Consider the following 19,301-nt stretch of genomic DNA (forward strand, 5'->3'; position numbering starts at 1 on the left):
TCAGGTTCAGTATGTGCTTTCATGCACTAAAAAAAAGTTTAAAAGGGAGATCTCTGAAAGACCAATTAATACTTTTAAGTTTATGCAGCTATTTATTAAAGAATGTTTTTCAGTAAATGCAATGTATTTCAATTCAGACATAATAAAGTCTATTGATAAAGCTGCTTAAAATACTACACTATTTTAAAATAATGTACTACAACATTATTTTACATGTTTTGCTTCTCTGCCAGGCACATAACTGTTAGTGCTTTAGTTTTCCCCCTCCTCCATTGTGTCAGACCTCTTTTTAGAATAATTATGTAAAATGCTAAATTGTACAAAAAGATAAATTTTGGAAGGAAAACACACTACTTGGTAAGAAGATGTTTTAATTATCTCTTGACTGTTTGAAGAAGGTTTGCATGATTGCCAGCTCCTGAGCAAAAACTCAAAACCTGGCAAGATGAATTTGTCTTTTATTCTGTTTTGGCTATGCTTAAAGTCTTTGAAAATTGTTATTTGCACGTGCTTAGTGGATCATTTCAGAGGCTTACTGGAAAAGTCTATAAAACATCCCATTTCAAAAAACAGTCTCCTAGTTCTCAGTGGGCTTTAACTCCAACCTGTGGACAACCCTACCACATTGAAGCAGGTTTGTATCAAATATATGGCTATGTGGAAACCCTGGGCCTTCCCCATTAAAGCAATTTTTGTTCCCAGGCTTGAAGTTACATCTTTTCAAAGGTTAGCCTATGCTCATATGTGGATTAAGGAACAGCATCTAAAGAGAAAAATTCCACCCTCTTCTGTCCCACTTTTACAAGGGTGGATGAACAGAATTTGTGCCACACCCCAGACCACCGAAGTGCACAGCCAAGCACGATGACCCAACCTTGCACAGGAAGGTTTAAGTACAGCTAAATATAATTGCCCCATTTAACAACTCCATCTCTGTATTTCTGTATAGCTCTAACTTGTGTTATTTCAACAGTAAAAAGCTCAAGCCTTGCTTCTACGGTTATGTTTTTAAAATTCCTCTTTTCTTCTTTTTCCGTTCATTACAATCACATATCCATTTGTGCACTGCTTTTCTTCAGTAGAGTTAAAATCTATTTTCAGAAAATCTGTGTTGTTATAACTCTGTTATCCATTCGCATTTCCAATTTAACTATTATGAACGTGGACTGTGAGCTGGGTCCTTCCACAGCTTGTAACTCTATTGATTATTCACTAATTCTACAAGTAGATTATATTTAGATAATTTTCTTCTTGTGAAAACTTCAAATCCCAGCCTAACCAGAACATTTTAAAAATACTAATTCCTCTCTGTGAAGAATTTATTGCAAAATCCAAATTATAGGAATATTGAAAGAAGGATTGGTTAAAGGCTATTGAAATTGAAATAATTTCATTTAGTTTAGAAATTAATTATAAAAAAAAATTTAAAATGATTTTACAGGATTTTTCTTTTTAAAATTCTTTGATAGGAAAGTCACTACACAGTTTTCTTTAGAAGAATCTTATTAAACTTCATTGTGGAAAAAATACATGTTTTTTATTAGTAGTATTAGTATTATTACTTTTGTTTGGTTGCTTTGGTTTTGTTTGTTCTGGGTTTTTTTTGTTAGTTTCCCCCCCTGCTCTTCTTATATCCCTCCTGTCGTAACCCCAGTTCTTACATATCCCAAACTTTCTCACTTTCTGGAGCCTTGTCCAATCAGGATGACAGCTACCTTGGAGCTTCTGAAATTAAACAAATGGGGAATTTCCCTTTATCTAAAATTAACTTTTTGCACAATATGAAGGTTGGGTAACAGAGCTGTTCAAACTCAGCTAAAACTGTTTCCTACTGCTGTCAACTCAGCTCTCAGACCAACTACACTGTTTTGAAGACAAGCAGAGTCATTTTTTTTTCCATTTCCCACATATATTTTTTTAGCCTGGTCTTTCAGGAACTTTCTGAACAGGACTAGCAAGCTTACCTCTCTTTCACATGCAGTCTGAACTAGCTCATACAAGCCTTTCATGCTGACAAAAAAATCAAAATGGATGCACATACACAAAAGTCATTAGTTCAATAAAATCTACATAAAATCTGCAATAAAGTTTAAAACAATCAATAACATAGATACATCATAATTATAAAGGTGTTTTTTTCTTAGTGTTTTGATTGTTTGGGATTTTTTTAACTAAATTTTACATATTACATTCATAGTTGCGTGAGATATTTTTCATATTTACTTGCACCTACAGGAATTGTAAGTAATGCAATTAAAAATAAGTTTCACCAACCCTTGAACACTCTTCAAAGAACACAGTGGGCCGTAAGAAAGAAGGTGGAGAGAGAGAGATTCTGGATGATGGACAGGTTTCCAGAGAATGTACACATGCATACAAATATATGTACACTAACACACAGCTATGCGCAAACTTTTAATAATTTTAATAAATATACACATAGATGTGTCTAAGTGTATAAATACACAACAAAAAACTTCCCAACATTGTTCCACAAAAGATTTCCACAAATAGTGCAATACAGCACACACCCTAGGAGCACTCTTCAATTAAGTAACATTTCTAATTATTTCATCAACTCCAAAATACAGGTTAATACACAGTATTTTCCTTTCCAGGTGCTTTTCCTGTGTATGGCAATCTTTGCCATTTTTTGTCACTGTAAAAGGTAAGGAAGAAACAGCAAAACCAACGAGATAAATTTATTCCATCGAGACAACTGCCCCTCTTGTTTTCCTCAGCTCATCAACCCCTCCTGTATATCTTTTCAAGCTTAAGAGATGGCCAAAATAGCAGAACTTTTGCTATACTAGGCACAATATTGTAGAAATGCCCCTCCAGCATGTGAATTCTGGGAGCTTGCCACAGTTAAAAACAAATAATACTGCTGGACACTAGCAAGACCTCCTTCCCACTCTCTTTGAGGCCTCCTTTTGTAACTTGGAAAGCAATCTGATACAGTGCTAAGAAGAAGTAAAAAATGTCATGCTAGATTGATAAAACCAGCAAATGCTCCTCAGAGTTTTATTTTATTACCTTTTTTTTTTAACAATACAGAAAACAAGTGTTAAATTTTTGCAACCATTTGAGGATAGGAGGGGGATTATGGCTGTGTAATTTCTATTTCTCATGTATTTGTAAGTAGAGTGTCAACACTCATATTAAAAAAGTAATGGAAAGAAGCAAAATAATGCCACATTGATATTCAAAAAAAATACTTTTGTCAATCTACAATCAATGTCAGATAGAAGGTATCAAAAAGAAGGAACCTTAGTGAAATAAAGAATTAAAACATTAGAGTTTTTCTACCATGTTAAGGAATACCACATAGGTAATAAACAAATGAAAATATCATAAAGTTCAGCTTTGCAGAACTGTAAGTATACAGTAAGGACTGTAGTAGATTCCTTGCGGATTATTCATTACAAGCTTAAATATCATCACGCAGCTTCTCAGGGCATGAGTTCAAGCTCATAGGGAGACAACTTCTACCCAGAGACTGCAATAACTGGAGTGTGGGAAGGGTCCCTGCACTATGAAGCAACAATTTCAGGGAAAAAAACATGCCTGATTTTTTTTAAAATAATATAAGGTAAACATACACAGGTATTCTTCCCAAGAATGCCAAGGCAGTGGAAGGATTTTAAAAAAAAGCTTTATTTCAGATGCAAGGACCATTTTTTTTACGATGCAGCACACACTGGACCTTCACGGGCAAAAGGAAATGCCCCGCCTTCTCCAGGTTCCTTGTCTCCCCAGTCTCTTTTCCCTCCCCAACCCTCCCCCCCCCCGCACCCAAGGAGGCCTTGTACATGTCTGCAAACATGTTTTCTCCGCATACCACAGAGAAAAATAGCTTGCTCACAGTTTCTTCCCTGCAACCTTCTCTGAAATGCAGAAGGAAGGAAAAAAAACATCTAACCCATTTGAAAAGGCATTTTGCAGTTTTCCTAAGCAAAACAAGTTCTAGACTTCTGTTACAAATTCTTGCACAATTGTACCTATCCCTACAAATAGCTTTTTTGATTTCAAATAAACTGCTTGTCTTGCAGAGGATGGGACTCCTTAGGTAATTCTTTGAGGCATAAAGTGGCACTGGTTGTGACTGTATCTCAGTTTTGCTTTCCTGCCTATTGTCCTTCTCTTGGCTATTCAAGCTCTAATACCAGGGAAAAAAAACCCTCATGCAGACAGTATTACTTTACAGGAGCTGTCTGACAGACAGACAGTGTCAGTGCCTTGGATGCACTTGATGCAGAGAGCTCAGCTGAGAACGTGGGTAAGCAGGTTCGGTGACAAAGGCCAGCACTGTAGTTTGCCTCCTTACACCATTCACAGCTAGAGAAAAAAGACATTTCTTTTAACAGCACTGCAACTTCTTCCCCACCCCCCATTCCTATTTTCCCAGTTAGGCTTTGGCTATCATCCTCCTGGCTATGACCCTGTGCCACCTTGAGCTTCTCTGTGCTTCCTAGCAACTAGGAAACAGATATTTTTTGTCTTTATTAAATCTATGTTTCCCTCTTTTCTCACTGCATGAGCACCTGCCAAAGGCCAAAGCTTTTAGTAATCTAGTATAATGCTATTGCTGTAGTAATAAGCAGATATAGTTTTAGTGAAAGGGATACGCGGATTTGTTCTTTGCGGGTCTAGTGAGAAAATATGACTAAACACTGTGAAAAATAATTGCTTACAAATTCAAGGGTTCCTTGGTCAGAAAAAAAAACCCCAAAAACCCCTGATATTTTCTTTTCGTGCCTGAGGAAAAAAAAGGTGAAAAGTTTAGGTTTGCTCTGGTGATGACTAAACACACGAATTTAGATGGCTTGCATTGTCATGCTGAATAATTGCTGAAAACTATTATTTGCTTAGAAGTCAGTAACTGCATGGTTTCCCTGGTTTCTGATTGACTGAGACATTTTATTTCAGTAGAATGTCATTTAATGTGGTTTCTAGAAAACCACTGAAAACTGTCTATTTTAGTACAGTTCAGCTGGCCATAAATCCACATTACATTAATTTTTCACTGCTTTCTGACTTTTATTGGGAATGAGTGTCATTTCCTCAACACAATTAAAAGACAAGGTAAAATTAATTTGGATTTCTACATTTCTTGATAAAACACAGAATAATATCTAGGAGCCATTTCTGGATTCTCCTCTTGGACATGCAGTTGATTTGTCCAAAGGCAAGAAGGATTAAAATAAATAAATAAAAATCAAGGCAACTCAGGGGAAGGGGAACATACTAAGTTATTTACCTCAGCATAAGCTTCCAGCTCACCCTTCCTGTGCTCAGGAGATTTTTCAATTACAAAACACAGATTCAGAGCAGTGAAATAGGCAGGCTGTCACTGAAAATATAAGTAACGGGAAGCCCTTTTTTCCATATGGTTCCCCTTTCACCTCATCTCTCCACTCTGAAGTTTAAGATTGATTTGATTTGATGAAGGAAAATGATAGTTTTATATGGGGAATTATTACATTCTGATGTAATAAACTGCACACACAAAAAAGCAAAGCTATGCAGAACAATACCCTCTGGCCAGCTAGATCCTAGCCTTTGAGATCTCTTTCCTGGGCTATCCAAATACGACAGCTACAGTTTTGGTGTGATACAATTTTAGCTCAGGGTTTACACTCCAGTCACAGGAGGAAGTATTTGGAAAGAGGTAATGTGGTGTCTGAATAAATAATTCCCATCTTCTCAAGTAAAAAGGTAGCCAGTTGGAGAAAACCACTCCAGAGGCCAGACAGAGAACATGTAAACTAATAAGCAACAAGGACCAAGGACTGAAGGAATGGCAGACAGAATGGCAGGATGCTCATTTCTCTTACCCATGTACAGGCTGGCCCATGCTGAGCCTGGGTTGTACTGGAGCATGTGCCAGATGGCACGCACCAAACCCCTGCCCGGCACAACTCCAAGAGTAGTCATGATCCTATGCCACAGCTCAGGCTCAGACAGGGGCACGTTTCACACACTGTCACAAGCTTGACCCCACAGCCCATGGGCTCCATTATGCAGTTCCTAGTCCCAGTGCGAACAAAAACCACATAAAGGTACACAGGCACCTGCTACTAAGAAAAAAAAAATGATGACTAGAGTAGGTTTTGAAGTCCTTATGTGAGTATTTAAAAAAATCAAAAGTGATAATGACACCACAGTTCCACAGGGAGCTGTCAAGTATCCAACTTACATTAAATACAAACTACCAGTTTACAGATACATAAGATCTAAATGCAAGTCTTTGGATCCCAGGGCCACATTTTCAAAGAGCAGTTCACCCAACAGCTTCTGATCACTTCCAGATGTGACTGGCACTTGCAAATATTGTGGTTCTTACAACATGATGTGCTGTGTCATAAACAAATAACAAACACTTTTGTGGAGATTGCTGGAATTCAAACAGCAAGCCTGTGGCCTTCCCTCCTACGCCACAACTTCAGCAGAACAACTGCTCAGAGTAACATCTGAAAAATCTGCTGGGAATTTCAGAGTCTCTTCTGCATCTCTGGGAGGTGACCTAGTTGGACATAAGGAACACGTAACAAACCCAGTGACTGAAGAATCTCACTAAGTCTTTCTTTGGTGTTTTTGAGTCTGATTTGAGCAACAAAGACTGTTTCTTATACATCCAGAGGAATGTGGTGATGATCAGCTCTGCCAATTAGTAGCCTGTTGCTAATCTGCCCTTTGTAAGGCATAGCCTTCGAAGGTACACTGCTTACTGCATAGGATTTCAAAACATCTCAGGGAAAACACAGTGCAGTAAGACATGACATCTGATTTTAAGTGGAACAATGACAGCAGTATTCAAAGGGCTAACTGAAGCCCTGACTTCCTATGGACAGTAAACAGGGGATGCTCTAGCATCTCCACTCTTCAATGAGAGGAAATGCCCTCTTCCAAACAGACTGAGATGGAAAGAAGCATCAAAACCTTTGAAAGAAGGTCTTTCAAATCCTTGGTACTTACCCATACATGCAAAAAAGGAATTTCTAGGGATAACTTCATAACAATGTTATCTTCCAGCTACCTTTTTTGGAGAGAAAGTGATATAATTCCTCATAACGTCCCTAGAGTGCTGCAGACCTGCTTTTTTTATATTTATATTACTAATTAAAATGATGTAGTGCTACTGTTATTAATTTTAACATAATAATGTCAACTGTATTCATGTCAGACAATATTTAAGCAAACCTAAAACTGGGAAATCAGGGATGAAAGGCTGGGAATTTTGCTGTTGGCTTCAGTGGAGCCTGGACTGCATGATGTAAGTGTGAACCCATATTTTCATTTTAAAAAAAAAAGGGATGGGTTGTATCTGACTCACTCAAGTTGAGATGTCTGTTATATTTCAAAGAAGTTATTGAAACATGGTTCTTCTTCAGTAGGGAATGCCCACAGGAAAAGACACTCTTTCAGGTGTGCTGTATTAGAGTGACCGTAGCTCATTTCAATGTAATTTCTTCAGCTACAAGTACAGGGGCCTTTCAAGAATTTTATCTGCTTCCAGAAAGGATGAGTTAAAATGACAGACTGGGCAGAATACAGGAGTTGCCAAAAAACTTGTAGTTTTCATGCTCCATTCATATTTTAATGCAAACATTTTGAATCTTCTCTGGGATTTTTTTTTTTTTGGCAAATATAAAATACAGAGAGTTACTGGCAAGCAGCCCTAATGTGGGAAACATTAACGTATCTCACTTTTAACAGTGAAGTACCCTTTATAAGTTAAACTTGATCTGAATCTTGGCTCCCAAGACAAATATTCTGTAGTTTACCTCATGTGGAGCACATTATGTTTGGCTCCAAAACAGTTTGTGTCAAAAGCAATTATTTCTGCCTTCTAATCACAATCCCAACAATGAGTTTGATTTAGAATATAAAACTTACTGTCTGCCTGATGCTTTAACTGATTCAGCATTTGATCATTCCTGTAAGGTGTAGCTGGGCATAGCCATTCTGGATGGCAAGGTACACTAGATGCACTAGATGTGCTGCACATATCCCTTTTTCATTATTCCCAGGAGACCTTACTGCTTGTACATCTGAAAGAACTTTTCAGAACTAATTACATTCAAAACAAAGAGAATGATGCTCTGATAAAGGTACTGATGCTGGCTGCCCTTTACAATTGGTATCAAATGATTGAATTTCACTTTGCTGTTTGATTTCCCCAAGTTATTTTATACTTTGAGACTTAAAGCATACACACAGTTTTTATGTACCTTTTTCATTTTGGGTGAAGTAGGTGATTTTTCTAAGAGTTAATAAATACTTGTCGCTAAGAACTCTGGGGCACAATTCCCCCCCCCTCCCCAAATTACCCCCTTGGGCCACAAGAAGGGGCAGGTAGCAGCTGCAAATCTGTAACACCTCCAGTTCCAGCTCAGACTGCATACCTGCATACCTGCCTGGCTGGCCAAAGCCACTGGATGGGGCACCAGCAGAGCTACAGTTCCAACCCTCACTGCCCTGGTGCACACACAGCAGCATTGGAACCAGCCTCTCTGATGGTTACCATCCTTTATAGCTCCCTCTGCTAAAAGCCCAGCTTACACCAAATGGTTTGATCTCACAAAGACTTCTGACATACTGCCTAGTCTTTTAAAATCATTAAATATCCACTTTCGTCCAAGTCCTGAGGGAAAAAGAGGGTAAAGGAAAACAAGCCACTTAGTGCTGTTGGTTTTTAAGTTCACCCACATCTATATTGCAGATATGTCTGTAACTTCACTGCTTTTAGCACAGGTTCCCCAGCCGTTCCCCAAGAACCTGGTTTGCGAGACAGGGCACTAGGATACAAGATGTTAATAGCAAAATGATTGCTCTTTATAATTCATTTATTCTTGTGTCTCAGCAAATGTTAAAATACTGCTGCTGTGAAACATGGTATAATAATGAAACACTAAGGGGGATGAATACGTTTCTGTGGTACTATTTTGAGAAAGTCATGAAAAGGACTGCATCTTTGAGAGCACAGGGGTTTATTTTCTATTTAATTTAATCTACATAATTAGAAGGAAAATAAGACATAAGCCTGAAATAACACAGGAATAAAACATGATCTTATGTCTAGTCACCTGCCAATTACTTCAACACTGAAAAACAAATAAAATCTCAAAACCCTTAAAAATTAAAGTGACAGAGATTTAGTTGTAATTGAAACAGAACTTAAATGGAATTCACCAAACAGGATGTTCTCCCTCTCTGCCCTCACACCACACAATAAATAATTGTTAAAAAGTTGATCTGTGGAATTGCTTTATTTATTTGGGCACTATATATGCCTTTCTCCATAGCTCTGCCAAACATACCTTCCCACAGACTTACTGCTTCAGTCCTGGGCCTCTCTTAAATGGCAGACACAAATCCCCTATGAATTAGATTGAGACCATCATGTTCATTTTCACATTTAACCAAATCCAGATTTGAACTTAGGTTTTCAAAGGTGGACGGTGAGTGAAAGGCAAGTATATTTCATGCTTCAAGGGGAGGTAAGGTTACTTCTACTCTACAAACGACATTAAGAAATTCCCAAAGAAATCTGACAATAATGTGGACTCAGATCACAGTAAATTATATCACTTGGCAGCAAAACTGGAGAACTAAGTCCAGAATTGCCAGCAAAACTCAAGACACACGTTTGGATATATGGAGAACTTTGCGATTACTAACAGAAAGGAGCCTTCACAGGCATCTTATGAGACCCATCAAGAACCTTATCAGCTGGCAAGGAGTGTGTAAATTCTGAGGATCAGACGAAAGTTTTGCCTTTTTTTTTTTTTTTTTTTTTTTTTTTAAGTAAAAGCGTTCAAAAGGAGAAGATAGAACAGACAGACCATCTGCAATGTAACCACATAAAAGACCCCTGGGCAAATCCAAACCCATTAGCAGAAGTGCTTGACAAATCTGCCAAAGAGCCAGATGCCGCTTATGGAGGAGTCTCTTTCCCTCCTTGTCATATGGATCCTCTGACTTCTGTTCCCAGAGGAGAACTACGATTTCTGGTGCTCAGACTAAGCTGCATGTGGAGAAAGCTGAGGTACAGAGCTGCTCTCTGATAAGGCTATCTTAACATGAAGAGGGGAGATCAAGCCTGAAATATTACAGCTGGTTTAACATGCATTTGTGTAACGTGTGGAAGATGCAAATGTTAGGAAAAAAGAAAACAAACTTGCAATTAGCTTATTTGCATGTGGTCTCAATTAGCTTATTTGCAAGTTGTCTCTTTTCATACGGATTTTTTTTGGTTCATTCTTGTCCTGGTTTTGGCTGGGATAGAGTTAATGTCTTCCCAGTAGCTTGTACAGTGCTGTGTTTTGGATTCAGTTTGAGAATGTTGATAACACACTGATGTTTTTGGCTTTTGCTAAGTCATGTTTATACTAAGAACTTTTATTTTTCTTTTCTTTTGTGTCTCATGCTCTGCCACTAAGGAGATATGAAAAAAAAAAAAGCTGGGAGGGAGCATAGCTGGGACAGGTGACCTGAATGGGACAAAGTGATATTCCACATCACTGAACATCATGCCCAGCATATAAACTGGAGTTTATACTCGGAAGGGGGGCTTATCTGGGTTCTGGAATGGGGTCTGGCATTAGTCAGCAAGTGGTGAGTAATTGTATTGTGCATCACTTGTTTCTTGGGGGTTTTCTTCATTATCATTGTTATTTACTATGTTTATTATATTTTACTTTGTTTCAATTATGAAACTGTTTTATCTCAACCTAAAAGTTTTACTTTCTCCTCCCCATTCCACTGGGCTGGGAGTGGGAGGGATGTGTGTGAATGAGAGGTTGCATGGTGCTTAGTTGCCAGCTGGGATCAAATCTTGACAATTCTATTCTTATTTCCTACATATTTTTTCTTTAATGACTGCTCAGGATCTAGTAGGATGGCAAAGAAGTGATTTCTGATGTATTAAATACTAGCATGTGTACTAACTGCATGGTGTTAGTTAAATGCTTATCCAGTACATAGACTGACTGATGGTATTTAAAATGTGTCTGAAAAGGTTGTGAAATGTCTAGCCAATAAATGACACTTAAAAATATTTGAGGAAAAAGATGATTCATATAAAAAGCAACCTGTACCAATCTCAAAATAGGGGAAATGGCCATTTTTTTTTCATTGTCTACATTCTTCTAGGAATTTATTCAACTAGATTTGAAGTGCAAAGTAGGTGGAATCAAATACTTTTACTATTCAGGTTCACCAATGGTAAAATACATTTAGAGTATTCAAGAGGTCAAAGAAGCTGGAATGGAGTCTGAATTAGTTCTCCTGTGTTCTGTTGCAATGTGATATGACAAAGCAAAAACAGACCAAGGGAGAAAGAAAAATAGCTCCTTCTCATTGTGATTATATGTGCTGCACATGTAAGAAGAACCAACACTGTCATTTTATGGCTCAAAATGCAGTTAAATTTTAGGATAAGTCTCTAAGAAACTACTGGATTAAGCAAAAGTATCTGCAGGTATAATCTTAGGTTATCTTCTTTCACTCAAAATCAGTCTTTACCATATCCAGGACATTCCTGAAAGTTCAAAAATTATTAAAATTTAATGGATACAATAATTAATACAGAAATGCAGAAATGTTCTCTTTAGCAGACTCAAAATCACAAGGCATTTTGATCTCCAAAATCTACAAATTACATTCACTGCCAATTTTTTTTTTTCAACTTGGTAATACAAATTTAAAAAAAAAATGTTCACAACTTCCTGGGTTTTGTTGCTTTCATTTATTCCAAATGGGATCCACCATGGACTCAGGTTAATAGGTCTTAACACTGACATGATTTGGCTTGGGATCACATGGAAAAATTATTATTAATATAACAGAAAATATGTTATGCCCAATTTAAAAAAAAAACCAAAAAACCAGGAATTTGAAACAGACATGAAATATGAAAAATAAATTACTTTTATTGTTATAAGCCACAGGGATCTGTTAATATAAACCATTAAAATACTTCCCTGTGATGTCATCAGTTACCACGTATTTGCACTCTAAACAGATTATTGTAATTTCTGTAAATATATCGCATACATTTTTAGAACTCTTTGGGGGCTTGATCCAGAGGCAACAAAAACCAACAGGCAGACAGTGAGCAGTTTCAATAGGCCTTGGGTAATCGGAAGACTGAATTTCTAAAGTTAATGAATGAGAACATCAGTGTTCAGAAGGTAGAGAGATACCACACAGACTTCTCTAAAAATAGGAAAGATTTGTGCTGCCTGAAAACTACATGCCTGAAAATACAATTCACATAGCAAGGCAACATACTTCTTGTAGCAACTGTTGCAATTGTCATGGTTGCTGTATGTCATTCAGTTATACTTTTGTGCATAGTCATCTCCCTAACCATATTATTTTGATTGATTCCAACTGCCTAAGTGGCATGCAGACTAAATAAGTGCACCAAACCTTTAATAAGTAACAGATTTGTATAAAACATTCTCTGCAAGCTAAGCCTGTGTGTCCCAGAATGTAGCCTTTATAAGAAATCTTATTCCACAATGTAATTATTTTAAAATTGGAAAATTGTTATGTGTTTTTTGCCAGTCACTGTCTTGACTGAGAAGTATGGGCTTGATCTTGCCAAACATTTCTCTTAGGTGAAAAGTTTATAACTACAGTGGCCTCACTGACATGAATTCTATATTCTGACAGGCATATACTATCCCTCCTGTTGACTAGTTTTATTTCCAGTTCCCAAAATCACTTGTGGCAATCTTTCAATTTCAACTTTAATTATTCTTTTTCATAGCAAATTTGTTTTGCTGTATATGTTCCTCCTTATAGTTTGCCCCAAGCCCCTAGAAATACTAGGAGCTAGTCACAAAGCGTTTTATCCTGGCTAAAGATTAATCTTATTTTTGCATGTATTCCCTTCTGGAACTGAACAGTTTTGCAGAAAAGCTGAATCTGTAAAATCAAAAGAAATGCTTTCATTGCCTTTGGTTATACTGTGTATCTAGCTGGTCTTCTTACAATAAATCAGCAGTGCAACAGGTGGAGTCTGCATAGTTTCTCAAGAGAAGAGGGATACAGTAAGCTGTTTTCCCATCAATAGAAAGAAGATCAGATAAATGGCATTTCAGAAGTGCCTACCTTACTCAGCTACTTCAGGATGAGATGAATCTCACCTTCAAAGTCTAAATCAGAGATCTTCTCAATATCTCATTTTCTCAAATGAAACCCATTTACCATGTTACTGTGATCTACAGATAAATCAGTATGAAATATTGTGGAACTACACTACTCCTGACTCAGAAAAGCACTACCCTCTATCCAAGAAAAGCTACGACAGACAATGAACCCTTACCTTCTATAAAACTTCTAAGACATGGATGGGAAGAAAATAAAGGAGTACAATGCATTTAAACAACACATATGAAAGCTTGGTAGACTGGTTTGCTCATGTTTACTGCACACACGAAACTGTTTATTTTTTCTATTATGTTTGCTGAAACTTTAAGGACAATTTCCATAGCTATTCCTGGCTTTTCCTTTTTAGCAGTTCAATTGTATGCACCTCTTCACCGTGTAACAGTAATATTGTTCATCTCTTGAACTGCAAATGATTGGGAAGTTATTGCTGGTCTCCCTCTACTAGGAACTGGTATTCAGAGGGTCAGCTGTGTTCAAACAGTCATGGAAAGGCATGACAGTTTCATCAGAGAATCTGCCTGTAAAGCCTGGATTTGGGTTGAGGAGTTACAATGTCAGATCTGGCAAATATGGGCAAGCCAATGCCTGACTGAAAGAATCAACCATCACCACAATCATTCTGAGATAACACTATGAAGGTGTTGTTGAGGGAATTAGTCAGGGAAAGAAATCTCACTGTACTTTACACAGTTCAAACTGATGAGAATTAAATACTTTTGATGATCTGGTTGTCTGAAATAAGATGCAGAAGACACATGTTATTTTTCTTTTCATTTTTTGTTAAATAGATGGATGGTCACGGATACACTGTTCAGTAATGCACACATGCAGTATTAGCGTAGCTCAGATACAGTAAGTATAGTGAACATTGTATACACAACAGTGTGCCCAAATTGCAGAGGAAACAAACTTTGGTCAAGTGAACATAATGTAAAAACTGTGGTAGCTCTCACTGACATTCAATACCATCTATTTACTTGTGAATGCATTAATGACAAAAATTATCTCCGGACATGTACATGCACTCTGTATCCTGATCAGTGAAAAACCATAAGCAGGTATCAGAATGAGACCAGCAAGAAAATGTGAAAGCCTATTTCTCATTCCGAAGTTTTAAGAGAGACTTTTAAAATGGAAGAGAAACAGGAATTCATACCTTTTAAATCCCACTATGTGGTGCACTTTTAAACAGTGTGGGTGTTGAAGAACAGAACAGCAATCATCTGATGAACAGCTGCAATCTATGCTAACAACCTTACTGAAACCCATATTAAATTGAAATACTGGAGACCTTTTTTAAACACATAAAAAATCCCTCTGTGATTTTTTGGATAGCTGCTTTATCTGGCAACTAGATCTGTGCATATGATTCAATATTTGTCAGTGATCATAACTAGTGAATTTGTAGTTCAGTAATACATAGGAACAATCTCTAGCTGGTATTAATGCAGTAACTATAATGTCTCTGACTAAAACTCTTCTTACAGCATCTAATAATGTTTTGAAAGGGAGCATTTGTTTAAGAGTGGCTTCTTTTCCCTTTCTTTTCCTTTTAGAATTTGGTTTTTTTTTTAAAGCATATAAGTCAGTAAGAATGAATATCACTGGAAATACTGGATCTCCAGGTTTGTAGTAAAAATTATGCAACAAGAATGGAGGGCTTCTTGCTCTGTAGGGCTTAGTTTTAACTTACTAATACAAAAATGCACTGCACTTCCGAGAACACAGAAGTAACGTCTTTTTGACATCACTATGTAGTTTTATAAGGTAATTTGTCAACTAACTTTTATCTCAAGCTTACAAAACTACTTATCAAAATCTTAAATTTTTCCCTTTCTTCCTATAGACATCTAAATATCTAATATAAAGATCATAGTTTAAAGAGGGAAAGTACGTGAAATACACGGTCATTTTCCTTTACCATCCCAGGAAAAAACAGGAGTTGTGTCTAAGCTGTCAGAAAAATCTCCACATTCTTCTGCAGAGTCTCCCATCCTCTCCAAAGGGTAAAAAAGCATATTTTTTTCCCTGTAATCAGTGGACTTTGGTGGGAAGGGAAGGAAGATTTGGGGGTAGCAGAGATGCATTCATCAAGCAGACTGTAGTCTCAAAGAAAGATGCTGCTCTGGGATGTGTGGCTAAATTGAACATGCAGTAGCTGAGTGTGAGCAGGAATCTGGGACTTGGTATTTATCATTTTACCCACTTCAGTATCATATGTATTCTAGTGTTTTAACTGATTTCCACAGTAAGGTCTTGTGTCATGAGGTTATAAGAGTAGCTTACAAGTTTTAGGGCAACAAAATATTCCCTTGTTAAAATGGCCTTTTGATTACCTATGTAAAATGGAAGGTTGTTGATAACAGCAAACAAACTAGCTTTCAAGCAATGCACTAGACTTCAAGAATTCTTCTATGACATTACGTTTCATGTAGGAGCTGTTCAGCATACTCGGAAATGATACCATTTTAAAGCTTCCCATCATATAAGAAAATCAAGAACAATGTATATTTACGGGCTCTGAACACAGGAACTTCTCTTCCTAACCTTGCTAAGGGCCAGCATGCCAGAGTTGTCAACCATGCTACTCTTGTCTTGTCCAGACTTGCAGTACAACAGTTGGCAAATCCCAACCATTCACTGCCTCTGTATCACACACCAACAGCTCCAAAAAGCTGTAAGCATTTTGGATGACTGGACGGCCACCAGACTTACCGGGTGAATTTGATCTCTACTACAAAATTATGAAGAAAGAATGCCATAGTATTGATACAGCCACAATACCACCACAATAAGGTACAACACTACCATTTAGATATAAAAGGAAGTATTCACAACCACTTCATAGGGATTTGGCAAAAATAACTCCCAAGAAACTCACACAGAATTTATAAGACAAAGTTGTTTGTGAATCAAAATGCCTGTCAGAGATATTGAGGAGTCATGCATGTTTCCTTTTCCGTTTACAACTCAGCTATCCACAACTTCAATTCTTAACTACAGATCCCTCTCTGTCTATGCAGTTTACCTGTCTGTTAAGATAACGACCACTTTCTATAAATAAATGCTGACAAGGTTGATTTTCACTGCATGTATAGCTGTTTACTTCTGAAAAGCATTTTTTGATATGCTGCATACATTAATACATCCCTTAAAAAAATTTGCCAGTCACATCTGCAGTTTAAATGTTTCTTTCTAGAAGACAAACCCAGGCCAAGCAAGACAAAGAATCTGCTGATACACACATGTCACTTGAAGAATTCTCCTGACAAAGTTCCCACACCCAATTTAATTACTTCCCTACTGTAAAAACACTTTCCATCTGCATTTATTGTAATAGTTTCAAATCCAAAACTAACAGACTATAAAGCTAGCTAAATAAATGAATGATATTGGCCTTAGGTCCCAAGCCAGGAGCTATTCTGTAAGGCTGTGTGTCTCCAGCATTCATTTTTATGCTGATGTTTCATTTTATGTGCAGTGTTTTCACTTAAGCCGTGTTTAGAGAAGAATTACCTTGCTCTGGGCTCCAAAGTGTGAGTGCCACACAGAGCCCTCTAGTGCCGCTCCAGCCTGAGCTCTGTCAGAGATTCCCCTCCAAGACTGAAGTCACATTGTGACCAAAAATCCCACTTCAGGCATATACACAGCACTGCACATGTTCAGGCTAGGAACATTAATTTCAACTTTATCTGATATGTCCTCAAACTGAGGCTGCAGAACAAAAAAATGAAAAGCATTTGTTTGTAAATGCACCTTAAAAAATGAAACTACCAGATTTAGCCTGGTAATATGGGTTCACTTGTGCATTTGGGAGGAAAAAAAAGCATCCTATTCCTCAGACTTAGTATGAAGAATTTAATTACAGCTCATAAGAATTTCCTGATGTGCAAAGATAATGACAGTCAACAGGTTTGTTTCAATATCACACTGTGATGAAATTACATCACACTATGGACTTCATAATTCTTAAAAGCTTGGAATATAACAGTCTCATTTGGACAAGTACGACACTTAAAACTATGCACATATATGAATGTTATGCTAAGTTGGGATTCTCCATGGCATCGAAATACTCAGAAAGAGCGTGGTCTTTATAATAAATTTTAATCCAAAGCAGCAGCACAGCAGATACATTTTTCATTTAGAAGTTACAAGCACAGAAGGGTAAACTACACCTCCGCTGAAGTCCAGGGCAAAACTGGTACTGACTTCACTGAAAGTGTATTTGGACATTGAACTGTGAATTCCCTTATATACATTCAGTTCTTACCAAATCAAATGAAAAGATAACTGACATGAGCTAATCAAAGAAATTCAGATAGTGCACAGTACAGCTTAAGTCACAGATACAATAACGACCTTGGATATTGCAGGTGACCCCCAGAGGATCCTGCTGCAACAGGAGCATAGTTAAGACATAGTTAAGGATGGGTTTGATGGGCAAACCTTAAATTATTTGACTTTTCTGAGTTCTAACCACAATGTTAGTGAAATATTGGGTTTATTTTGTGGCTGTCCCCTCCTAATTAAAGCTGCTGAGTTTTCGTGAAATTAAAATAGGTCTTCCAAACAGACACAAGACAAAGACAAAAAGCAGCGCAAACCACCAAAAACTGAGAAAACTATCCTTTGTAGCCCAACACCTTACTAATCAACATGCATGCTTAATAGCACATCTAAAACAATTACCACTTTGCCTGCTCAAAATTATCCATACACATACATACATGTGCAAAATATAGAAGTTAAATCCATTTCCTTTTTCCACGTGAAATTAGGAAAAACTGTGCCTGAAAAGACTGTGGTTTTTAACGAATGTATGGCTTTTTCCCAGCTTATGAATACAGCATGTTTTTCAGATGTGAAAACAAAGAAGTTTTGGTAAGGGTGAATTTTCCCAAATAAAGACATAATTTCCCACACTGGAAATAAACTATATTTCAATGAACTTCAAGACTCAGGTATACCAAAAAGGGATAAATTAAGAAACCGAGATTTGATTGCACAGATTTCCCTACACTATTTAATAGTTTGTGCTTTTTTAGTTGAAGAGCACAATTATGTGTTATGACATCATCTAAACTCAATTACCTGGATGCCAGGCTGCATCTTTGATGGGAAAAAAACCCTCCAGAGTGAATAGCATTAAAACTGACCCAACCATTCGTTCTTTGCAAAATGTGACTCTGGTGTTCTGATGCTACATATCCACAGCACAGCTCTGCCTCGTGCTCTGCCACCGTGCTGCAGTCAGCTGGCATTTGCCCTCCGGTACCATACCTGGGATTCTGCGTCTCTGAACCATCTGACTCTGTACACGCTTTCTTTACCTGCAAAAGCAAAGGAGTGCCAGTTACTCTCAAGTGAAACACAACTTCCTTGCTCACAGTTCACACACTTACAGTACGTAAAGTGGATCCTGCTCTGCTCACCATGATCTCTATAAAATACTTCCCGCACTTTACAGCAGCAGTATGCAGTACTAAACAGTGTGTTTCATTATTATCCCATGAACAGCTGCCAACTGCACTTCCCCAGGCTCCATTAGTATGTAAAATGTTCAGCTAAAATAGCTTGGGAGTAGTCTTAACTAGGAACAAAGAAACCAAAGAAACCAAAGAACCAGGTTCCCCACTTGGAAACGAGAAAGCCATACTGTTCTCAGCTTGGCCAAGAAATGTTTTTCCAGTTGATATTGCTTCTGTTTCCTGCTAAAGCTCACAATAATAAACACCAGGTTCTAGGCCAAAGTGCGCTGTTAGTTAAATATAAATAAATTCATATGGTAATTTTCATTTTGTGAATCTGTTAACTGTATGTTAACTATATTTTCCTATTGCATCAATGAACACTTACACCATTTTCACTCATATTTGCAAGATGTAGGTACATAAAGGTATTTCAATTTCCAATTTGATCTCTACAATACATTGCTGTAGGCTAATTGAAGGTGATCAAATCCATTGCTGTCAAATAAAAATAGAAAACTATACTCTTGCAGACTAGATATCTCTTTGGGATCTTCATGATTTCCAGCAAAATTTAATTGTACCTTCTGGTAATCTAAAGCACTTGTATTTTCAGCAGAGAAAAACCCATTTTGTTAATGCGGA

At 37.3% G+C, this 19,301-nt stretch overlaps 1 protein-coding gene across 10 annotated transcripts in view; it reads right to left on the bottom strand.

Annotated features, from left to right (window-relative positions):
* EYA4 (EYA transcriptional coactivator and phosphatase 4) overlaps positions 1 to 19,301 on the bottom strand; it is a 148,669-nt gene that overhangs the window by 51,756 nt on the left and 77,612 nt on the right. For all 10 annotated transcript variants that reach the window (XM_051792579.1, XM_051792571.1, XM_051792572.1 and 7 more), the window contains exon 3: positions 18,469 to 18,518. In XM_051792579.1, the coding sequence (XP_051648539.1) occupies positions 18,469 to 18,518 (50 nt within the window). The remainder of the gene's footprint in view (positions 1 to 18,468; positions 18,519 to 19,301) is intronic.

The sequence above is a fragment of the Manacus candei genome, unplaced genomic scaffold (genome assembly GCF_025592945.1).
Source record: "Manacus candei isolate 608988 ecotype Guabito, Panama unplaced genomic scaffold, ASM2559294v1 h1tg000034l, whole genome shotgun sequence".
In the NCBI taxonomy this organism is placed as follows: domain Eukaryota; kingdom Metazoa; phylum Chordata; class Aves; order Passeriformes; family Pipridae; genus Manacus; species Manacus candei.